Raw genomic sequence first — 17,747 nt, 5'->3', positions numbered from 1 at the left:
TACTGGAACCAGATGAACCCGACACTAGCATTGAAGCCGAATCGACCTTGCCAAAAGAACCTACTACACCACCAAGGCGTTATCCGGACCGAGTCAGGAAGCCTCCAGAGAGACTGAATTTGTAATTGATTAACTTCAGCAAATGTGTATATTATTGTTCTTGTAAAAATGTTATTTAATGATTACTTAAAATGTTATGTACTATTTATCTAAAAGGGGAGGAATTGTAGTGTATGTACCTTTAAGAGGAACTATGTTTTTGAAGCCCTTGTATACTGTAGTACCAGTAGTGACCACTCGGGTATATAAGCCTGCGTAGCATCTTGTGTTGTTAGTTCACCTCCAGACTTTGTTCAGTAAACACTTGTTAAATCAACTCCTGCATTCCGTGTCTCCATTAACACATGGATCTAACACTCCTGAGCAGTACTCAGAGTATCTGACTCTGCTACGATGGTTTCCTCTTGATGAAGGGGTCCAGGTATAACTGGCTCTGTTCGTGGTGTTGGTACCCCCAATGCATTTGAATAACTGGGGACCAACTTGTCCTCCAACATTTCCTCTGGAACCTCCAGTTCGATTTCCCTTTGTCTGGTCAGTATCTGATCCACATGTCTGCGTGCTACCTGACCAGTTCCCACCATGACCGTATATGATACTGGACCGGTCATTGAGTCTATGATGCCAGGAATCCATTTTGGACCATAACTGAAATTCCTGATAAGGACCTCATCTCCTTCTCCAAAACTGCGGCTTTGTCCTTCTGTCATGGTTCTCCTTTTGTTTGATTTGTTGGTTTTCCACCTTCCTTTTTAGGTCTGGGTGAACCAGGTCAAGAGTGGAGCGTAGTCGACATCCTAAAAACAACTCAGCAGGAGAGAGTCCTGTGGTAGATTGAGGTGTTATTCTGTAGCTGAACAGAACACGTGACACTTTTGCTGCCAAACTCCCTTCCGCACTTTTTTTCATCATCTCCTTAAAGGTTTGTATGGCTCTCTCCGCAAGTCCATTTGAAGATGGATGATATGGAGCTGAAGTCACCTGCACTATGCCATTGTTTCTCATGAACTCTTTTGTTTCTGTACTCACAAAACACGTGGCATTGTCACTTACTACGATCTCTGGTATCCCTTGATTACTAAAACTCCTACGCAGGCAGTCTATAGTAACAGTAGATGAAGCAGAATTTACAGGATACACATCCATCCATTTGGAATGTGCATCAATGATTATGAGGAACATCTTTCCCATGAATGGACCAGCATAATCTACATGTAATCTTCTCCATGGTTTATCCGGCCACTCCCAGGGGTGGAGTGGAGCCGCTGCTGGTGCCTTCCTGTGTACTTGACAAGTGCTGCATGTCTTGACTAGATTTTCTATCTCCTCATCTAGCTTTGGCCACCACAAGTAACTCCTTGCCAATGCTTTCATACGCGAAACTCCAGGATGACACTGATGTAGTTGCACTAGGATAGACTGTCGTGCTGGCTGTGGAATAATCACTCGAGCTCCCCACAACACTCAGCTGTTTTCCTGACACTGTAAGGTGTGAAATCAGTCCCTTCCGGATGTTGTGGCCAACCCCTCATCACATATTCTCGGACTCTAGACAGTACTGGATCTTTACCTGTCCAAGTCCTTACTTGTTCTGCGGTCACAATTGCCATATCCGTGTCCTCCAACATCAAAACTCTGTCCTCTGGAGCTGCACGGATAGGTGTACCTGGTAGCGGAAGACGGCTCAAGGCATCTGCGTTCCCATGGTACTTGCCCGCCTTGTAAATGATGATATACTCATATGCCCTCAACGTCACTGCCCACCTCTGGATCCGGGGTGACACCATCTGTGGTACTGTTTTCATCTCATTAAAAAGAGATAGAAGAGGTTTATGATCGGTGCATATGGTGAATTTCCTGCCATATATGTACTTGTGAAACCTCTGTAACCCAAACATTGCTGCTAATCCCTCTTTATCTAACTGGGAATAGTTTTTTTCCGCTGGGGTCAGAGTTCGAGACATAAACCCTATTGGTCTTTCAGTTCCATCTTCCAAGCTGTGTGAAAGAACCGCCCCCACCCCGTAAGGTGAAGCGTTACAAGAGAGAATGATGTCTTTCTCTGCATTGTAGTGAACCAACACATCCGAGGACAGTATCAGTTTCTTGGACTGTTCAAATGAAACCCTCTGCTCCTCTTCCCACTGCCACTGTGTCTCCTTGCGCAGAAGTTTGTGAAGAGGTGCTAACACTGTTGCCAAGTTTGGTAAAAACCTGTTATAATAGTTTAGCAGTCCCAGGTAAGCTTTTAACTCAGTCACATTTGTAGGAGCTGGGGCCTCCTGCAGTGCTTGTACCTTCTCCTTGATTGGATGGAGCCCTGTGGCATCCACTCTATGTCCCAGGAACACGGCCTCATTCCCCAGGAAAGTGCACTTACTCCTCTTGAGCCGTAACCCAGCCTTATCCAATCTTTGTAGTACCTCTCTCAGAGTGCTCAGATGCTCCTGGTCGGTTCTTCCTGTCACCAGAATATCATCCAGATAGATTGACTATTTACCTCCTTATTGTTGATTTATGTCATGTGACATGATGAGAAAGTGAAAGTAAAACACAACCACGAGGGAGCCAGAAATCATGGCTGGTGATTCTGCAGCATCTCACGCCATCCTTTTCAGTTTCCCCCTTTGATTGGCATTGTCTGTAAGTAGCTTTTTTATCAGATGTCTTTATGTTTGATCTATGCCACCATTTCTTGATATTTGCGGCCAGATGAGTTAAAATATTGCACTTTGTGGAGTTTCCATGTGGCTGGCTATTAGTCTTTCCGCTGGCATTCATCTGTTAGACCTTTGATTGTTGTATCAGATTTACCTCAAATTGTAATAGAACCATTGAGTTATAGTGGTAACGTTTCATTCTACTGTCCTATGTTTATTTTGTGTATTCAGATCGTGATTGTAATACCAATCGGCCTTATTCGATGTTGTAATTTCTTGCTCTCTTTGTAGTTTCACCCTGTGTCATTAAACTGGATTAAAAGTAACAACGCCTCCTGTTTGGTGATGAGGGTTTAGCTGTCGGTCGAATCATAGTCGTGAGGAGGACAGAACAAAAGGGAAAATAGAATATGAGAGTAAGCTAACAGGGAACATAAAAACTGACTGTAAAAGCTTTTATAGATATGTGAAGAGAAAAAGATTGGTGAAGTCAAGCGTAGGTCCCTTGCAGTCAGAATCAGGGGAATTTATAATGAGAAACAAAGAAATGGCAGACCAACTAAATTCATACTTTGGTTCTGTCTTCACAAAGGAGATGCCAGAGATGCCGGGGAACATAGGGCCTGATGAAAGGGTGGAACTGAAAGAAATCAGTATTTGTAGGGAAATGGTGTTAGGAAAATTGATGGGACTGAAGGCCGATAAATCCCCAGGACCTGATAATCTACATCCCAGGTGTGGTAAACCACTGTCATACCTGTCTGTGTCTGTATGTGTATTCCACTAGGTACAGGTCTGGACATGCCTCGGCTGACTCCTCCCACTATTCCAGGTATATAAGTGACTACCTCCCAGTCCCTTAGTATTCTGGACGGGTCGACCACTCGAGACAAGACCTTCATTCTTTAGTTAATAAAAGCCTGATTGTTACTCGCTCAACCTCAGTCTTTTGAGTAATTGATGGCGCATCAATTTTATTAACTAAATTTTTTATAATGGAGAAGATCCTCACACCAGCATGCCTGGACCTGGACAGTCGGGAAGCGGACGCTTCCACCAAGTTTGCTCACTGGCTCACGTGCTTCGAGACATTCCTGACTGCCTCCACTGCGGTCGAAACGGATGCGGACAAACTGTCCTGTTCTCCAAGGTGAACCACCGAGTGTACTCAGTCATCCGGGACGCGACCTCGTACACAGCCGCCCTCCAGCTCCTCAAGACCCAGTACACGCGCCCTGTGAACGAAGTATACGCTAGGCACCTTCTGGGGAGTCGCAAGCAACAACCTGGGGAATCGACTGAGGAATACCTCCAAGCACTGTCCATGCTTGCCCGGGCCTGTGGGTGTAAGGCGGTAACGCCCACTAAGTACACGAAGGAACTGATCCGGGATGCCTTCGTAGCGGGCCACAGGTCCAACTACACCCGACAGCGACTGCTGGAGCAGAGTGACCTCACCCTCGACAAAGCCTCCGACATCGCACTAACGCTGGACGCAGCCTTCCGGGGCATGGATGCCTACTCCTCTGCACCGTGGACGCCGCGGGGAATGACAACCTGGGACACGGTAGGACAGCCCCATAGCACTGTGCCACCCCAGCCACAGCCCAACAACGGCCCAACTCCCGCAGCAGTGTCCCAAAGCCAGACAGCAGTATCCCAAGGCCAGAAATGCTACTTCTGTGGCCAGGCCAAACACTCCAGAGCGCGCTGCCTGGCGAAGAATGCGACCTGCTCGGGCTGCGGGAAAAAGGGACACTACGCCAGCGTCTGCAAGGCCAAAGCCACCCTGAACGCCAGCAGCGCCGCGTGTGGGCCGTGCGAGCCGCCATCTTGGGCCCCCAACAGCACCGCGTGTGGGCCGTGCGGGCCGCCATCTTGGGCCTCCCCAGCCATGTGCGAACCACCACAGCAGCAGCCATCTTGGACGACTCCAGCCACATGGGAATCATGGACGCCGCCATCTTGGACACCAGCCGGGACGCAGCAGACCACCAACCCCCCCCATCTGATACTCGCAGCGATACACCGACCCCTACGCTGGCCTCTGTGACGCTGGACCAAACGAGACCGCACCAGCTAGCTCGGTCCAAAATGGACGATAAGGTAAACGGCCATGCAATAAACTGCCTTTTTGACTCCGGGAGCACAGAGAGCTTCATCCACCCCGACACGGTGCGGCGTTGCTCTCTCCCAGTCCTGCCTGCGCACCAGCGGATTTCTATGGCCTCCGAGTCCCAGTCAGCGGACATTGGCGGCTACTGCGTGGTGACACTAGTAGTAGACGGGACTGTGTTCAATAATTTTAAACTCCTGGTCCTGCCCGACCTCTGCGCTGCCGTTCTACTGGGGTTGGATTTCCAGTGCCACCTCAAAAGCGTTACGATGGCGTACGGTGGCCCCCTCCCCCCACTCACAGTCCGCAGCCAGCAGCCTCCAAATTGCCCGCCGCGCACCAGATGCAACCTCTCCACACTCAGAGTCCCACCCCCCCAACTGTTTGCTAACCTCACCCCCGACTGTAAGCCCATCGCCACAAAGAGCAGGCGATACAGTGCTGGGGACAGGGTTTTCATCAAAACCGAAGTGGAACGGCTCCTGAAGGAGGGGATTATTGAGGGCCGCTCCAGCCCCTGGCGAGCCCAGGTTGTGGTCGTTAAGACCGGCGAGAAACAACGCCTGGTCATCGACTACAGCCAAACAATAAACCGCTTCACCCTGCTGGACGCCTACCCACTCCCCCGCATAGCTGACATGGTCAACCAGATCGCGCAGTACCGCGTCTTTTCGACCATTGACCTGAAATCAGCGTACCACCAGCTCCCTATCCGCCCTGAGGACCGCCAGTATACTGCTTTTGAGGCAAACGGCCGCCTCTATCACTTCCTTAGGGTTCCCTTCGGCATTACCAACGGGGTCTCCATCTTCCAAAGGGAGATGGACCGGATGGTCGATCAAAACGAGCTGCAGGCCACTTTCCCTTACCTAGATAATGTGACCATCTGCGGCCATGACTTGCAGGACCATGACACAAACCTCGAGAAATTCCTCCGCACCGCCCAACTCCTGAACCTGACATATAACAAGGAGAAGTGCATATTCCGCACAGACCGCCTCGCCATCCTTGGCTGTGTTGTGGAACACGGGGTCATCGGTCCCGACCCGGACCGAATGCGTCCCCTTATGGAACTCCCACTGCCCCACTGCCTAAAAGCTCTGAAGAGGTGCCTAGGGTTTTTTTCCTACTACGCTCAGTGGGTCCCCTACTATGCAGACAAAGCCCGTCCGCTGATCAAGTCCACCTCTTTTCCCGTGACGGCAGAGGCCCGCTTAGCCTTCCACCGTATCAAGGAAGACATTGCCAAAGCCACCATGCACGCAGTGGACGAATCCATCCCCTTCCAGGTGGAAAGCGATGCGTCAGACTTCGCTCTGGCCACCACCCTTAATCAGGCGGGGAGACCTGTGGCATTCTTCTCACGAACCCTCCAGGGCCCGGAGACCAGACACTCCGCGGTCGAGAAGGAGGCCCAGGCTATCGTGGAGGCTGTGCGTCATTGGAGGCACTACCTGGCCGGAAAACGATTTACCCTGCTCACTGACCAGCGTTCAGTTGCTTTTATGTTCAACAACAAGCAGAGGGGCAAAATCAAAAATGACAAGATCTTGAGGTGGAGAATCGAACTTTCCACCTACAATTATGAGATCTTGTACTGGTCTGGGAAGCTCAATGAACCCCCAGACGCCCTATCGCGTGGCACCTGCGCCAGCGTGCAGATCGATAGGCTGAGGGCCCTCCACAATGACCTCTGCCACCCGGGGGTCACCAGGTTCTTCCACTTCATCAAGGCCCGCAACCTGCCTTACTCCATCGAGGAGGTCAGGACCATGACCAAGAACTGCCAAGTCTGCGCTGAGTGCAAACTGCACTTTTATAGACCAGACAGAGCCCACCTGATAAAAGCCACTCGCCCTTTCGAACGCCTGAGCGTCGATTTCAAAGGGCCTCTCCCCTCCTCCGACCGCAATGTGTACTTCCTCAACATCATTGACGAGTACTCCCGGTTCCCGTTCGCTATCCCCTGCCCGGACATGACCAGTGCCACGGTCATTAAGTCTCTGAACAGCCTCTTCACCCTGTTCAGTTTCCCCAGCTATATCCATAGCGACCGGGGCTCATCGTTTATGAGCGACGAACTCCGCCAGTACCTGCTCGCTAGGGGTATAGCCACAAGCAGGACCACCAGTTACAACCCCCGGGGGAACGGACAGGTGGAAAGAGAGAATGCAACAGTTTGGAAGGCCGCCCTACTAGCCTTAAAGTCTAGGGGCCTTCCGACCTCCCGCTGGCAGGAGGTGCTCCCCGATGCGCTCCACTCGATTCGGTCACTGCTCTGCACTGCCACCAATGCCACCCCTCACGAGAAAATGTTTGTCTTCCCAAGGAAGTCCACATCGGGGACATCGTTACCGCCATGGCTGACGTCCCCAGGGCCGGTACTACTGAGAAGACACGTGAGGGCCAATAAAACAGACCCCCTGGTCGAGAGGGTCGACCTCCTCCACGCCAACCCCCAGTACGCTTACATTGCGTACCCGGACGGGCGGGAGGACACAGTCTCCATACGAGACCTCGCACCCTCGGGGACCACTGTAACCCACTACCCATTACCACCCCCCCCCACGACCCGATATCCAACCCCAGCAGCCGGCTCGCCTTGGACCGTCACCCACGAGGACTACACTCCAGGGCCCCAGCCTACACGGGACGCGACGCCGGAAGCTCCACCACCCCTGCCGTCGCCACGTCGATCACAGCGGCAGACAAGACCTCCGGAGAGACTCCAATACACGAACTTTTAAATACACTTCACCCCGCCGGACTCATTTTTAAACAAGGGGTGAATGTGGTAAACCACTGTTATACCTGTCTGTATGTGTATGTGTATTCCACTAGGTACAGGTCTGGACATGCCTCGGCTGACTCCTCCCACTATTCCAGGTATATAAGTGACTACCTCCCAGTCCCTTAGTATTCTGGACGGGTCGACCACTCGAGACTAGACCTTCATTCTTTAGTTAATAAAAGCCTGATTGTTACTCGCTTAACCTCAGTCTTTTGAGTAATTGATGGCGCATCACCAATTAAATACATATTTTGGTTCTGTCTTCACAAAGGAGGACACAAATAACCTCTCAAAGATGTCAGGGAACATAGGATCTAATGACAGGGAGGAACTGATAGAAATCAGTATTTGTAGGGAAATGGTGTTAGGGAAGTTGACGGGATTGAAGGCCGATAAATCCCCAGGGCCTGATAATCTACATCCTAGGGTACTTAAGGAAGTTGCCCTAGAAATAGTAGATGCATTGCTGATCATCTTCCAGAACTCGATAGAATCTGGAACAGTACCCATGGATTGGAGGGTAGCTAATGTTACCCCACTATTCAAAAAAGGTGGTAGAGAAAAAGTGGGGAATTATAGACCGGTAAGCCTGACATCGGTAGTGGGGAAAATGCTAGAATCTATTATAAAAGATGTAATAGCAGAGCACTTGGTAAGCAGTGACAGGATCGGACAAAGTCAACATGGATTTACAAAAGCTAAATCGTGCTTGACTCATCTACTGGAATTTTTTGAGGATGTAACTGGTAAAATAGATAAGGGAGAACCAGTGGATGTGGTGTATTTGGACTTTCAGAAGGCTTTCGATAAGGTCCCACATAAGAGATTAGCGTGCAAAATTAAGGCACGTGGGATTGGGGGCAAGGTATTGACTTGGATAGAGAACTGGTTGGCGGACAGAAAGCAAAGAGTTGGAATAAACGGGTCATTTTCTGAGTGGCAGGCAGTGACTAGTGGGGTACCGCAAGGATCGGTCCTAGGACCCCAGCTGTTCACAATATATATTAATGATCTGGACGAGGGAATTGGATGTAATATCTCCAAATTTGCAGACGACACAAAGCTGGGTGGGAGGGTAAGCTGTGAGGAGGATGTCGTGAAACTCCAGTACGATTTGGACAGATTGGGTGATTGGGCAGAAACATGGCAAATGCACTATAATGTGGATAAATGTGAGGTTATCCACTTTGGTGGCAAAAACAGGAAGGCAGATTATTATTTGAATGGCAATAGATTGGGAGAAGGGGAAGTGCAAAGAGACCTGGGTGTTCTTGTGCACCAGTCGCTGAAGGTAAGCATGCAGGTGCAGCAGGCGGTTAAGAAGGCAAATGGTATGTTGGCCTTCGTAGCAAGAAGGTTCGAGTACAGGAACAAGGATGTCTTGCTACAGTTGTACAGGGCCTTGGTGAGACCGCACCTTGAGTATTGTGTGCAGTTTTGGTCACCTTACCCGAGGAAGGATGTTCTTGCCATGGAAGGAGTGCAGCGAAGATTCACCAGGCTGATACCTGGGATGGCAGGAATGACGTATGAGGAGAGATTGTGTCGATTGGGCTTATACTCACTGGAGTTTAGAAGATTGAGAGGGGATCTCATCGAAACCTATAAAATTCTGTCAGGCCTGGACAGACTAGATGCAGGAAGGATGTTTCTGATGGCCGGGGAGTCCAGAACCAGGGGTCATAGTCTAAGGATAAGGGGTAAGCCATTTAGGACTGAAATGAGGAGGAATTTCTTCACCCAGAGAGTGGTGAACCTGTGGAATTCTCTGCCACAGAGGGCGGTGGAGGCCAGTTCATTAAATATATTCAAAAAAGAGTTGGATATATTTCTTAAGGCTAAAGGGATCAAGGGATATGGGGAGAAGGCAGGGACAGGGTACTGAATTTGGATGATCAGCCATGACCTCATTGAATGGCGGAGCAGGCTCGAAGGGCCGAATGGCCTACTCCTGCTCCTATCTTCTATGTTTCTACTTCATTTACAAACGCTCCCTGACCAGTCACCATTTCTCCTCCATTTACAGACGCTCCCTGACCAGTCTCCATTTCTCCTCCATTTACAGATGCTCCCTGATCAGTCACCATTTCTCCTTCATTTACAGACGCTCCCTGACCAGTCTCCATTTCTCCTCCATTTACAGACGCTCCCTGACCAGTCTCCGTCTCACCCCCATTTATTGATGCTCCCTGACCAATCGCCATCTCTCCTACATTTACAGACACTCCCTGACCAGTCACCATTCCTCCTCCATTTACAGACGCTCCCTGACCAGTCTCCATTTCTCCTCCATTTAAAGACGCTCCCTGACCAGTCACCATTTCTCCTTCATTTACAGATGCTCCCTGACCAGTCACCATTTCTCCTCCATTGTCAGACGCTCTCCCTAACAAGTCACCATTTCTCCTCCATTTACAGACGCTGCCTGACCAGGCTCCATTTCTCCTCCATTTATAGACGCTCCCTGACCAGTCTCCATTTCTCCTCCATTTAAAGACGCTCCCTGACCAGTCACCATTTCTCCTTCATTTACAGATGCTCCCTGACCAGTCACCATTTCTCCTCCATTGTCAGACGCTCTCCCTAACAAGTCACCATTTCTCCTCCATTTACAGACGCTGCCTGACCAGGCTCCATTTCTCCTCCATTTATAGACGCTCCCTGACCAGTCTCCATTTCTCCTCCATTTAAAGACGCTCCCTGACCAGTCACCATTTCTCCTCCATTTACAGATGCTCCCTGACCAGTCACCATTTCTCCTCCATTTACAGACGCTCCCTGACCAGTTACCATTTCTCCTCCATTTACAGATGCTCCCTGACCAGTCACCATTTCTCCTCCATTTACAGACGCTCCCTGAACAGTCTCTATTTCTCCTTCATTTACAGACGCTCCCTGACTCACTTCCTGTCTGTCCCGGAGTTTGGCGCTTTGTTGAAATTCGGGCCGGAGTGAAACGGGAACCCGCGGGTGGAGGCGGGTAATGTTCACTGCTCTTATAATCGGGCCTGGGGCCGCACTCGGGGTGTGTGAAGCCCGCGTCCCCCTGGGGTTCATTAACCCGCCTCCCTCTGACCTGCTGCACCCTCTCCCACGCATGCTCAGCTCAGCTCACCTCCCGTTGTTCAGGTTTAAAGCAAAAGCCCCGCCCCTCGCACACTCCGATTGGTTGGGGGACCCGCCGCCCGCTCGGTCCCCGCTCTTTCTATTGGTCCGGAGTCCCGTCAATCACACGGGAAGAGTGAGCTGAGCATGCGCGGGAGTGAACATAGCCTAGCGATCGAAAAAGGCAGACACAGGCAGACCAGGCTGCCAAGAGAAGACAGGATATGCTCTCACTGCAGTCAGGGAGTAGTGGAGACAGAGATGCACTTCCTCACAGCCTGTGGAAAATATCAGGACATCAGGGAGAATTTCTACCAAAAATTCTCACAAATATGCCCTGAATTCAGAAATCTGAATGACATCCAAAAACTCCCATTCCTACTGGGAGAGGAGAGAAGCTGTGTAACACTGGCGGCACACTATGTTACAGCTTGCCATGAACAGAGGGACAACCAGTAAACTAAGAAAAGAATATATATAAACAATGCGAATGTATATTTATACACTCAGGGATATACCTGTTTATACACTGTATGAATAGAACTGCGTTTATGTGCTCAACCATAAATGTATTTTGATGCTTTGGCAACATAAGATGTAACTTATCATGCCAATAAAGCGATTTGAATTGTGAATTGTGAATTGAGTGACCGGACAGGAGAAACCACAACTGGATCGACACAGCAGAGCCGCCAATCCAGAGCCGGCTTGTATCAGGGCGGGCGCTGGATGCGGAAGTCAGTCCCTGGCCGCCTGTGTAGGTCTTTTTGTTGCTGCAGTTTGAGCTGGAGTGGAGATGGAGGAGAAGCTGCTGGGTTTAACCCCCAGTACTTCTGAGCCCAGGAGGACCCAACAATTTCCAATGTGGGACTGTGAAGGGAGGTGGATTCTGGGGGAGATTAGGTTGTTAAACAGACACTGTCCCTACAATGTAAAAGAGTATTGTTTTAGGAACAAGTATTTCTGTAAAGGCTTTTAATCCAGTTTTTGTTAATTAATTCATGGGATGTGGGCGTCGCTGGCAAGCAGCATTTATTGCCGATCCCTAATTGCCCCTGAGGAGGTGGTGGTGAGTCACTTTCTTGAACCACAGAGGGCAGTTCAGAATCAACCGAATTGCTGTGGGTCTGGAGTCACATATAGGCCAGACTGGCTAAGGACAGCAGATTTCCTCCCCTAAAGGACATTAATGAACCACATGGGTTTCTACGACAACCCAATAGCTTCATGGTCACCATTACAGATACTAGCTTTTTATTCCAGATTTATTTAATCAACTGAACTTAAATTCCACAGCTGCTTTGGTGGGTTTTGAATTTATGTCTGGATCATTAGTCCAGGCCTCTGGATTACTGGTCCAGTAACATAACCACTATGCTACTGTAATAGCAAAATACTGCGGATGCTGGAAATCTGAAATAACAACAGAAAATGCTGGAAATACTCAGCAGGCCAGGCAGCATCCGTGGAGAGAGAAACAGAGTTAATGTTTCAGGTCTGGGACCCTTCATCAGAACTGGAAAAAGCTGGAAATGTAACATATTAAGCAGGTGCAGAGACAGGGGTGGGGGTTTAGGAGGGGAGGAAGAAATAGAAAGAACACCCTGTGCTTTTGTAAGAGGCAGGAAAGATAAAATGTTGCAAATGGGAATGGCAAAAATCATACTGCATGAAAAATGGGGGCAGGGATAATTATCTGAAATTGTTAAACTCGATGTTGAGTCCGGCAGGCTGTAAAGTGCCCAATCGAAAGATGAGGTGCTGTTCCTCGAGCTTACGTTGAGCTTCATTGGAACAATGTAATAGCCCGAGGACAGAGAGATCAGAGTGGGAGTGAAGCGGTGAATTAAAGTGACAGGCGACCGGAAGCTCAGGGTCACCCTTACGGACTGAACGGAGGTGTTACGCAAAGCGGTCACCCAATCTGCGTTTGGTCTCCCCAATGTAGAGGAGACCGCATCGTGAGCAGTGAATACAGTATATTAAATTGCAAGAAGTACACGTAAATCGCTGTTTCACCTGGAAGGGGTGTTTGGGGCCCTGGACAGTGGGAAGGGAGGAGGTAAAAGGGCATGTGTTGCATCTCCTGCGCTTGCACGGGAAGGTGCCGGGTGAAAGAGAAGGGCTGTTGGGGGTGATTGAGGAGTGGACCAGGGTGTCGCGGAGGGAGCGGTCCCTTCGGAATGCTGAAAGGGGAGGTGAGGGGAAGATGTGTTTGGTGGTGGGATCACGTTGGAGGTGGCGGAAATGGCGGTGGATGATCCGTTGAATGTGGAGGCTGGTGGGGTGAAAGGTGAGGACAAGGGGAACCCTATCGTGGTTCTGGGAGGGAGGGGCAGGGGTGAGGGCAGAAGTGCAGGAATTAGAACGGACACGGTCAAGGGCCGTGTCAACTACAGTAGAGGGGAATCCTCGGTTGAGGAAAAAGGAAGACATGTCAGAAGCACTAGTATGGAAGGTGGCATCATCATAACAGACGCGGCGGAGACGGAGAAACTGGGAGAATGGAATAGAGTCCTTACAAGAAGCGGGGTGGGAGGAAGCGTAGTCCAGGTAGCTGTGGGAGTCGGTGGGCTTGTAGTGGATGTTTGTTGAAAGCCGATCGCCAGAAATCGAGACGGAGAAGTCAAGGAAGGGAAGGGAAGAGTCGGAGATGGACCATGTGAAGGTGAGGGAAGGGTGGAAATTGGAAGTAAAGTGAATGAACTTATCCAGTTCAGGGCGAGAGCAGGAAACGGCACCAATACAGTCATCGATGTACCGGAAAAAGAGGTGAGTGAGGGGACCTGAGTAGGACTGGAACAAAGAATGTTCCACATATCCCATGAACAGGCAGGCATAGCTAGGGCCCATGCGGGTTCCCATAGCAACACCATTAATTTGGAGGAAGTGAGTGGAGTCAAAGGAGAAGTTGTTCAATGTGAGAACAAGTTCAGCCAGGCGGAGGAGGGTGGTGGTGGATGGGGACTGGTTGGGCCTCTGTTCAAGGAAGAAACGGAGCGCCTGAAGGCCGTCCTGGTGGGGGATGGAGGTGTAGAGGCATTGGACGTCCATGGTGAAAAGGAGACGGTTGGGGCCAGTAAACTGGAAACTGTTAAAGTGACGGAGGGCGTCGGAAGAGTCGCGAATGTAGGTGGGAAGAGACTGGACAAGGGGAGAAAAGATAAAGTCGAGATAGGAAGAGATAAGCTCCATGGGGCAAGAACAGGCTGAAACGATGGGTCTACAAGGGCAGTTCTGTTTGTGGATCTTGGGAAGGAGGTAGAAGCGGGCTGTGCGGGGTTGGGGGACTATGAGGTTGGTGGCCATGGAGGGAAGATCTCCAGAGGAGATGAGGTCAGTGACAGGCTTGGAAACTGTGGCTTGATGTTTGCTAGTGGGGTCATGGTCCAGGCGAAGGTAGGAGGAGGTGTTGGAGAGTTGGCATTCAGCTTCCGCACGGTAGAGGTCGGTTCACCAAACAACAGCACCACCCTTATCAGCAGGTTTAATGATAATGTTAGGGTTGGATCAGAGAGAACGGAGTGCTGCAAGTTCAGAGGGAGGTAGGTTGGAGTGAGTGAGGGGAGCAGAGAAATGGAGACGGCCGATGTCACATTGGCAGTTGGCAATGAAAAGATCTAGAGAGGGTAAGAGGCCAGAGGGAGGGGTCCAAGTAGAACGAGAATTTAGAAAGCGGGAGAAAGGATCAGCTGTGCGGGGGGAAGACTCCTGGCCAGAGAAGTGGGCACGGAGATGAAGGCGACGGACGAAGAGCTCAGTATCGTGCCGAGCTCGAAATTCATTAAGATGGGGGTGTAAGGGGATGAAGCTCAGGCCTTTGCTGAGGACTGATCGTTCGGGGTCAGAGAGGGGAAGATCAGAGGGGATAGTGAAAACACAGCAGGGTGTGAGATTGGAAGAAGGGATGGGATCAGAGGAAAGTAACAGGGAAGACTACTGTACCCCCATCCAGTTTACATCTGCAGATTTTTTAATTCATTCGTGGGATGTGGGCGTTACTGTCAAGGCCAGCATATGTTGCCAGTCCTCAGTTTCCCGTTGAGAAGGTGATTCTGGGCCTTCTTCTTGAACCGCTGCAGTCCGTGTGGTGAAGGTACTCCCACAATGCTGCCAGGTAAGGAGATCCAGGATTTTCACCCAGCGACGATGAAGGAATGGCGATAGATGTCCAAGTCTGGATGGTGTGTGACTTGGTGGGGAACTTGGAGGTGATGGTCTTCCCTGGCACCTTGTCCTTCAAGGTGGGAGAGGTCTGTCAAAGTTCTTGTCGAGTTGCAGATGTATAAAGTCCCTCTCCTTCCCCCCCCTTTCGCTCCCACCTCTCTCCTCCCATATAGGCGAGAGTCTTGTTTAGGCCCATATGGGTGGCGGGTTCCCTTCCTCGAGGACATCAGTGAACCAGTTGGGATTTTGTGACAATCCGGCAGCTTTCACAGTCACGTTTTCTGCTGCTGGCCCCACAAATGACCAGATTCATTGAGCTCAATTTCACAGCCTGCCTTTGTTTTTTTTGTGGGTTCTCTCTCACGCTCTCTTTTTCCTGTTTTAAATTCATCTTGCAGGGTATGAGGAGTGGAGAATTTGTGGACAGAAAGCTCAAGCCAAACATCACATCAAGATCTGACAAAGTCACTCGATTCATCAGGTCCTGAATATCATTGGTGTTTGAACATCACAGCGTTCACAGTGGGGAGAAACTGTACACATGTTCTGTGTGTGGATGAGGCTTCAATCGATCATCTAGCCTGTCGAGACACAAGCGCAGTCACACTGGGGCGAAACCGTGGAAACGTGGGGACTGGGAAAGGATTCAATTACCCGTCTGAGCTGGAAACTCATCGGCGCAGGCACACCGGGGAGAGGACGTTCACCTGCTCCGTGTGTGGGAATGGATTCACTCAGTCATCTGCCCTGCTGACACACCAGCGCATTCACACCAAGGAGAAGCTGTTCACCTGCTCTGTGTGTGGGAAGGGATTCACTCATTTTTCTGCCCTGCTGAGACACCAACGGGTTCACACTGATGAGAGAGACTTTAAATGCTCCAACTGCGAGAAGAGCTTTAAACGCCCTGAGGCACTGATGGAGCACCAGTACATTCACACCGGTTACACACCGTTCAGCTGCTCTCACTGCGGGAAGAGGTTCAGGCGATCGCGTGACCTGCTGACACACCAGTGAGTTCACACTGGGGAGAGGCCATTCACCTGCCTCGAATGTGGGAAGGGATTCACTCAGTCATCAAATCTGCTGAAGCACCGGCGAGTTCACACTGACGAGAGACCTTTTAAATGCCTGGACTGCGGGAAGAGCTACAAAAGTTCTGGGGAACTGATGTGCCATCAACGTGTTCACACTGATGAGAGACCGTTCAGGTACTCTCACTGCGGGACTGGATTCAGGCGGTCATCTGAACTCACTGTCCACCGGCGAGTTCACACTGGGGAGAGGCCGTTCACCTGCTCCGTGTGTGGGAAGGGATTCACTCAGTCATCCGGCCTTGTGACACACCAGCGAGTTCACACTGGGGAGAGGCCATTCATCTGCTCCATGTGTGGGAAGGGATTCACTCAGTCACAACATCTACTGGCTCACCAACTTGTTCACACCAATAAGAGACCTTTTAAATGTTCTGACTGTGGGAAGAGCTTTAAAAGCGCAAAAGATCTGCTGACACACCAATGCACTCACACTGGGGAGAGGCCGTTCACCTGCTCTGTGTGTGGGAAGGGATTTAATCGATCATCCAGCCTACTGACACACCAGCAAGTTCACATGTGACTGCAGGGGTTGGATTCTGCTGTTGTTAAACACTTCCAGGACTGAAACATGTTCATTCTGACAGTTTGTGTTTGTTTCTGCTGATGTCAATAAACCTTGTAATATTCTGGATAAACCAGCTTTGCTTTAAACACATTGTTGTAGTTTTTCATCTTTCCCATCTGAGTGTTTAGCATCACCTGGCTGGAGCTCAGAAAGGACAATCTGGGGGAGGATCGTACGGCGGGAACAGAACTTCAGCCTGGACACAGTCTTTCAGGGCCACACTGAGAGGGGCAAACGGCACTTTGGTCTTTCTCGTCTCTCTTCACTGACAGCAAAGTCGCCGTGTGGGTTAATCTCGAGGCCTGTAAGAAATGTGTCCCAGCCGCTCTCTTCCATGGTTCAGAGCTCCTAGGCATGGAACAGAAGGCTCCTTTACAACTGTGTTTAGAGTCAGGAAGAACAACGGTGAATGCTGGAAACGTGCTGTCAAATCAGCGATTGGTGTAAAACTGCGATCTGTTCCTGATTGAAAGTGAAACAGCAGGTTTAAGTTTCCAGTCAAAAAATGACTGTGGTAATTATTCTATGAAGATTTAACGTGTTTGTCTGACAGTCCTGACTCTAAATAAATCTGTTTAATATAAATTGGTTAAAGTCTGCATTAAAATAGCAGAGGGAGGAGTTCACAGGAGCCTGTTAACTGCTGGTACAATTATACAACAGTCATTTGATCTCCAGATAAAGAAGGACCTGCAGCGTGTTTCCAGGAATTCCCTGTTTTATTGATGTGTGCATGTTAGACACCAGGATAACTAAAAATACACGACCCGGAACAGCCACCGGGGTGCGATCCCGACAGTTACTCTGGGATCACTCCTGCTGGGGAACTCCACCACTGACCCTGCTGAAGGTTGTAGGCTCAGGGAGTGGGGCCTCCAGGAGTGGACGGTAAGAAAGCTGGGCTTCAGTATCCTGACAAATATATGGTGAGGAACCAGAGGAATCCTTACTGAGGAACCGTCTGGCATTTTACTGGCCAGCGTAGGTCTAGGGGTGAAAGACTCCTGACTCCCCGAACTGTCTTACATTGAACCCAGTTTGTAACAAGATGAATTAAGTTTATAGGAGAATAGGGACAAACATCACCCACAATTGAGGGAGTCAAAAGCAGCCATTAGAGAAGTTAAGAGATATTTCGAAAAGAAGATGCTGCACAATTATGGTAATAATAGTAAAAGCTTATCCA

At 49.9% G+C, this 17,747-nt stretch overlaps 1 protein-coding gene across 1 annotated transcript in view; it reads left to right on the top strand.

The window, feature by feature from the left end:
- The window catches only part of LOC147118795 (uncharacterized), a 52,360-nt gene extending 35,748 nt beyond the window's left edge, over positions 1-16,612 (top strand). The window contains exon 2 of the mRNA XM_085984616.1: positions 15,992-16,612. Within this exon, the coding sequence (XP_085840742.1) occupies positions 15,992-16,516 (525 nt within the window). The 3' untranslated portion in view covers positions 16,517-16,612. The remainder of the gene's footprint in view (positions 1-15,991) is intronic.
- Positions 16,613-17,747: the final 1,135 nt, after the last annotated feature.

Source organism: Somniosus microcephalus, chromosome 4 (assembly GCF_052327205.1).
Source record: "Somniosus microcephalus isolate GS21.2 chromosome 4, FLI_Smic_1.0, whole genome shotgun sequence".
Taxonomy (NCBI): Eukaryota; Metazoa; Chordata; class Chondrichthyes; order Squaliformes; family Somniosidae; genus Somniosus; species Somniosus microcephalus.
This window is presented reverse-complemented; position numbering and strand designations above follow the sequence as displayed.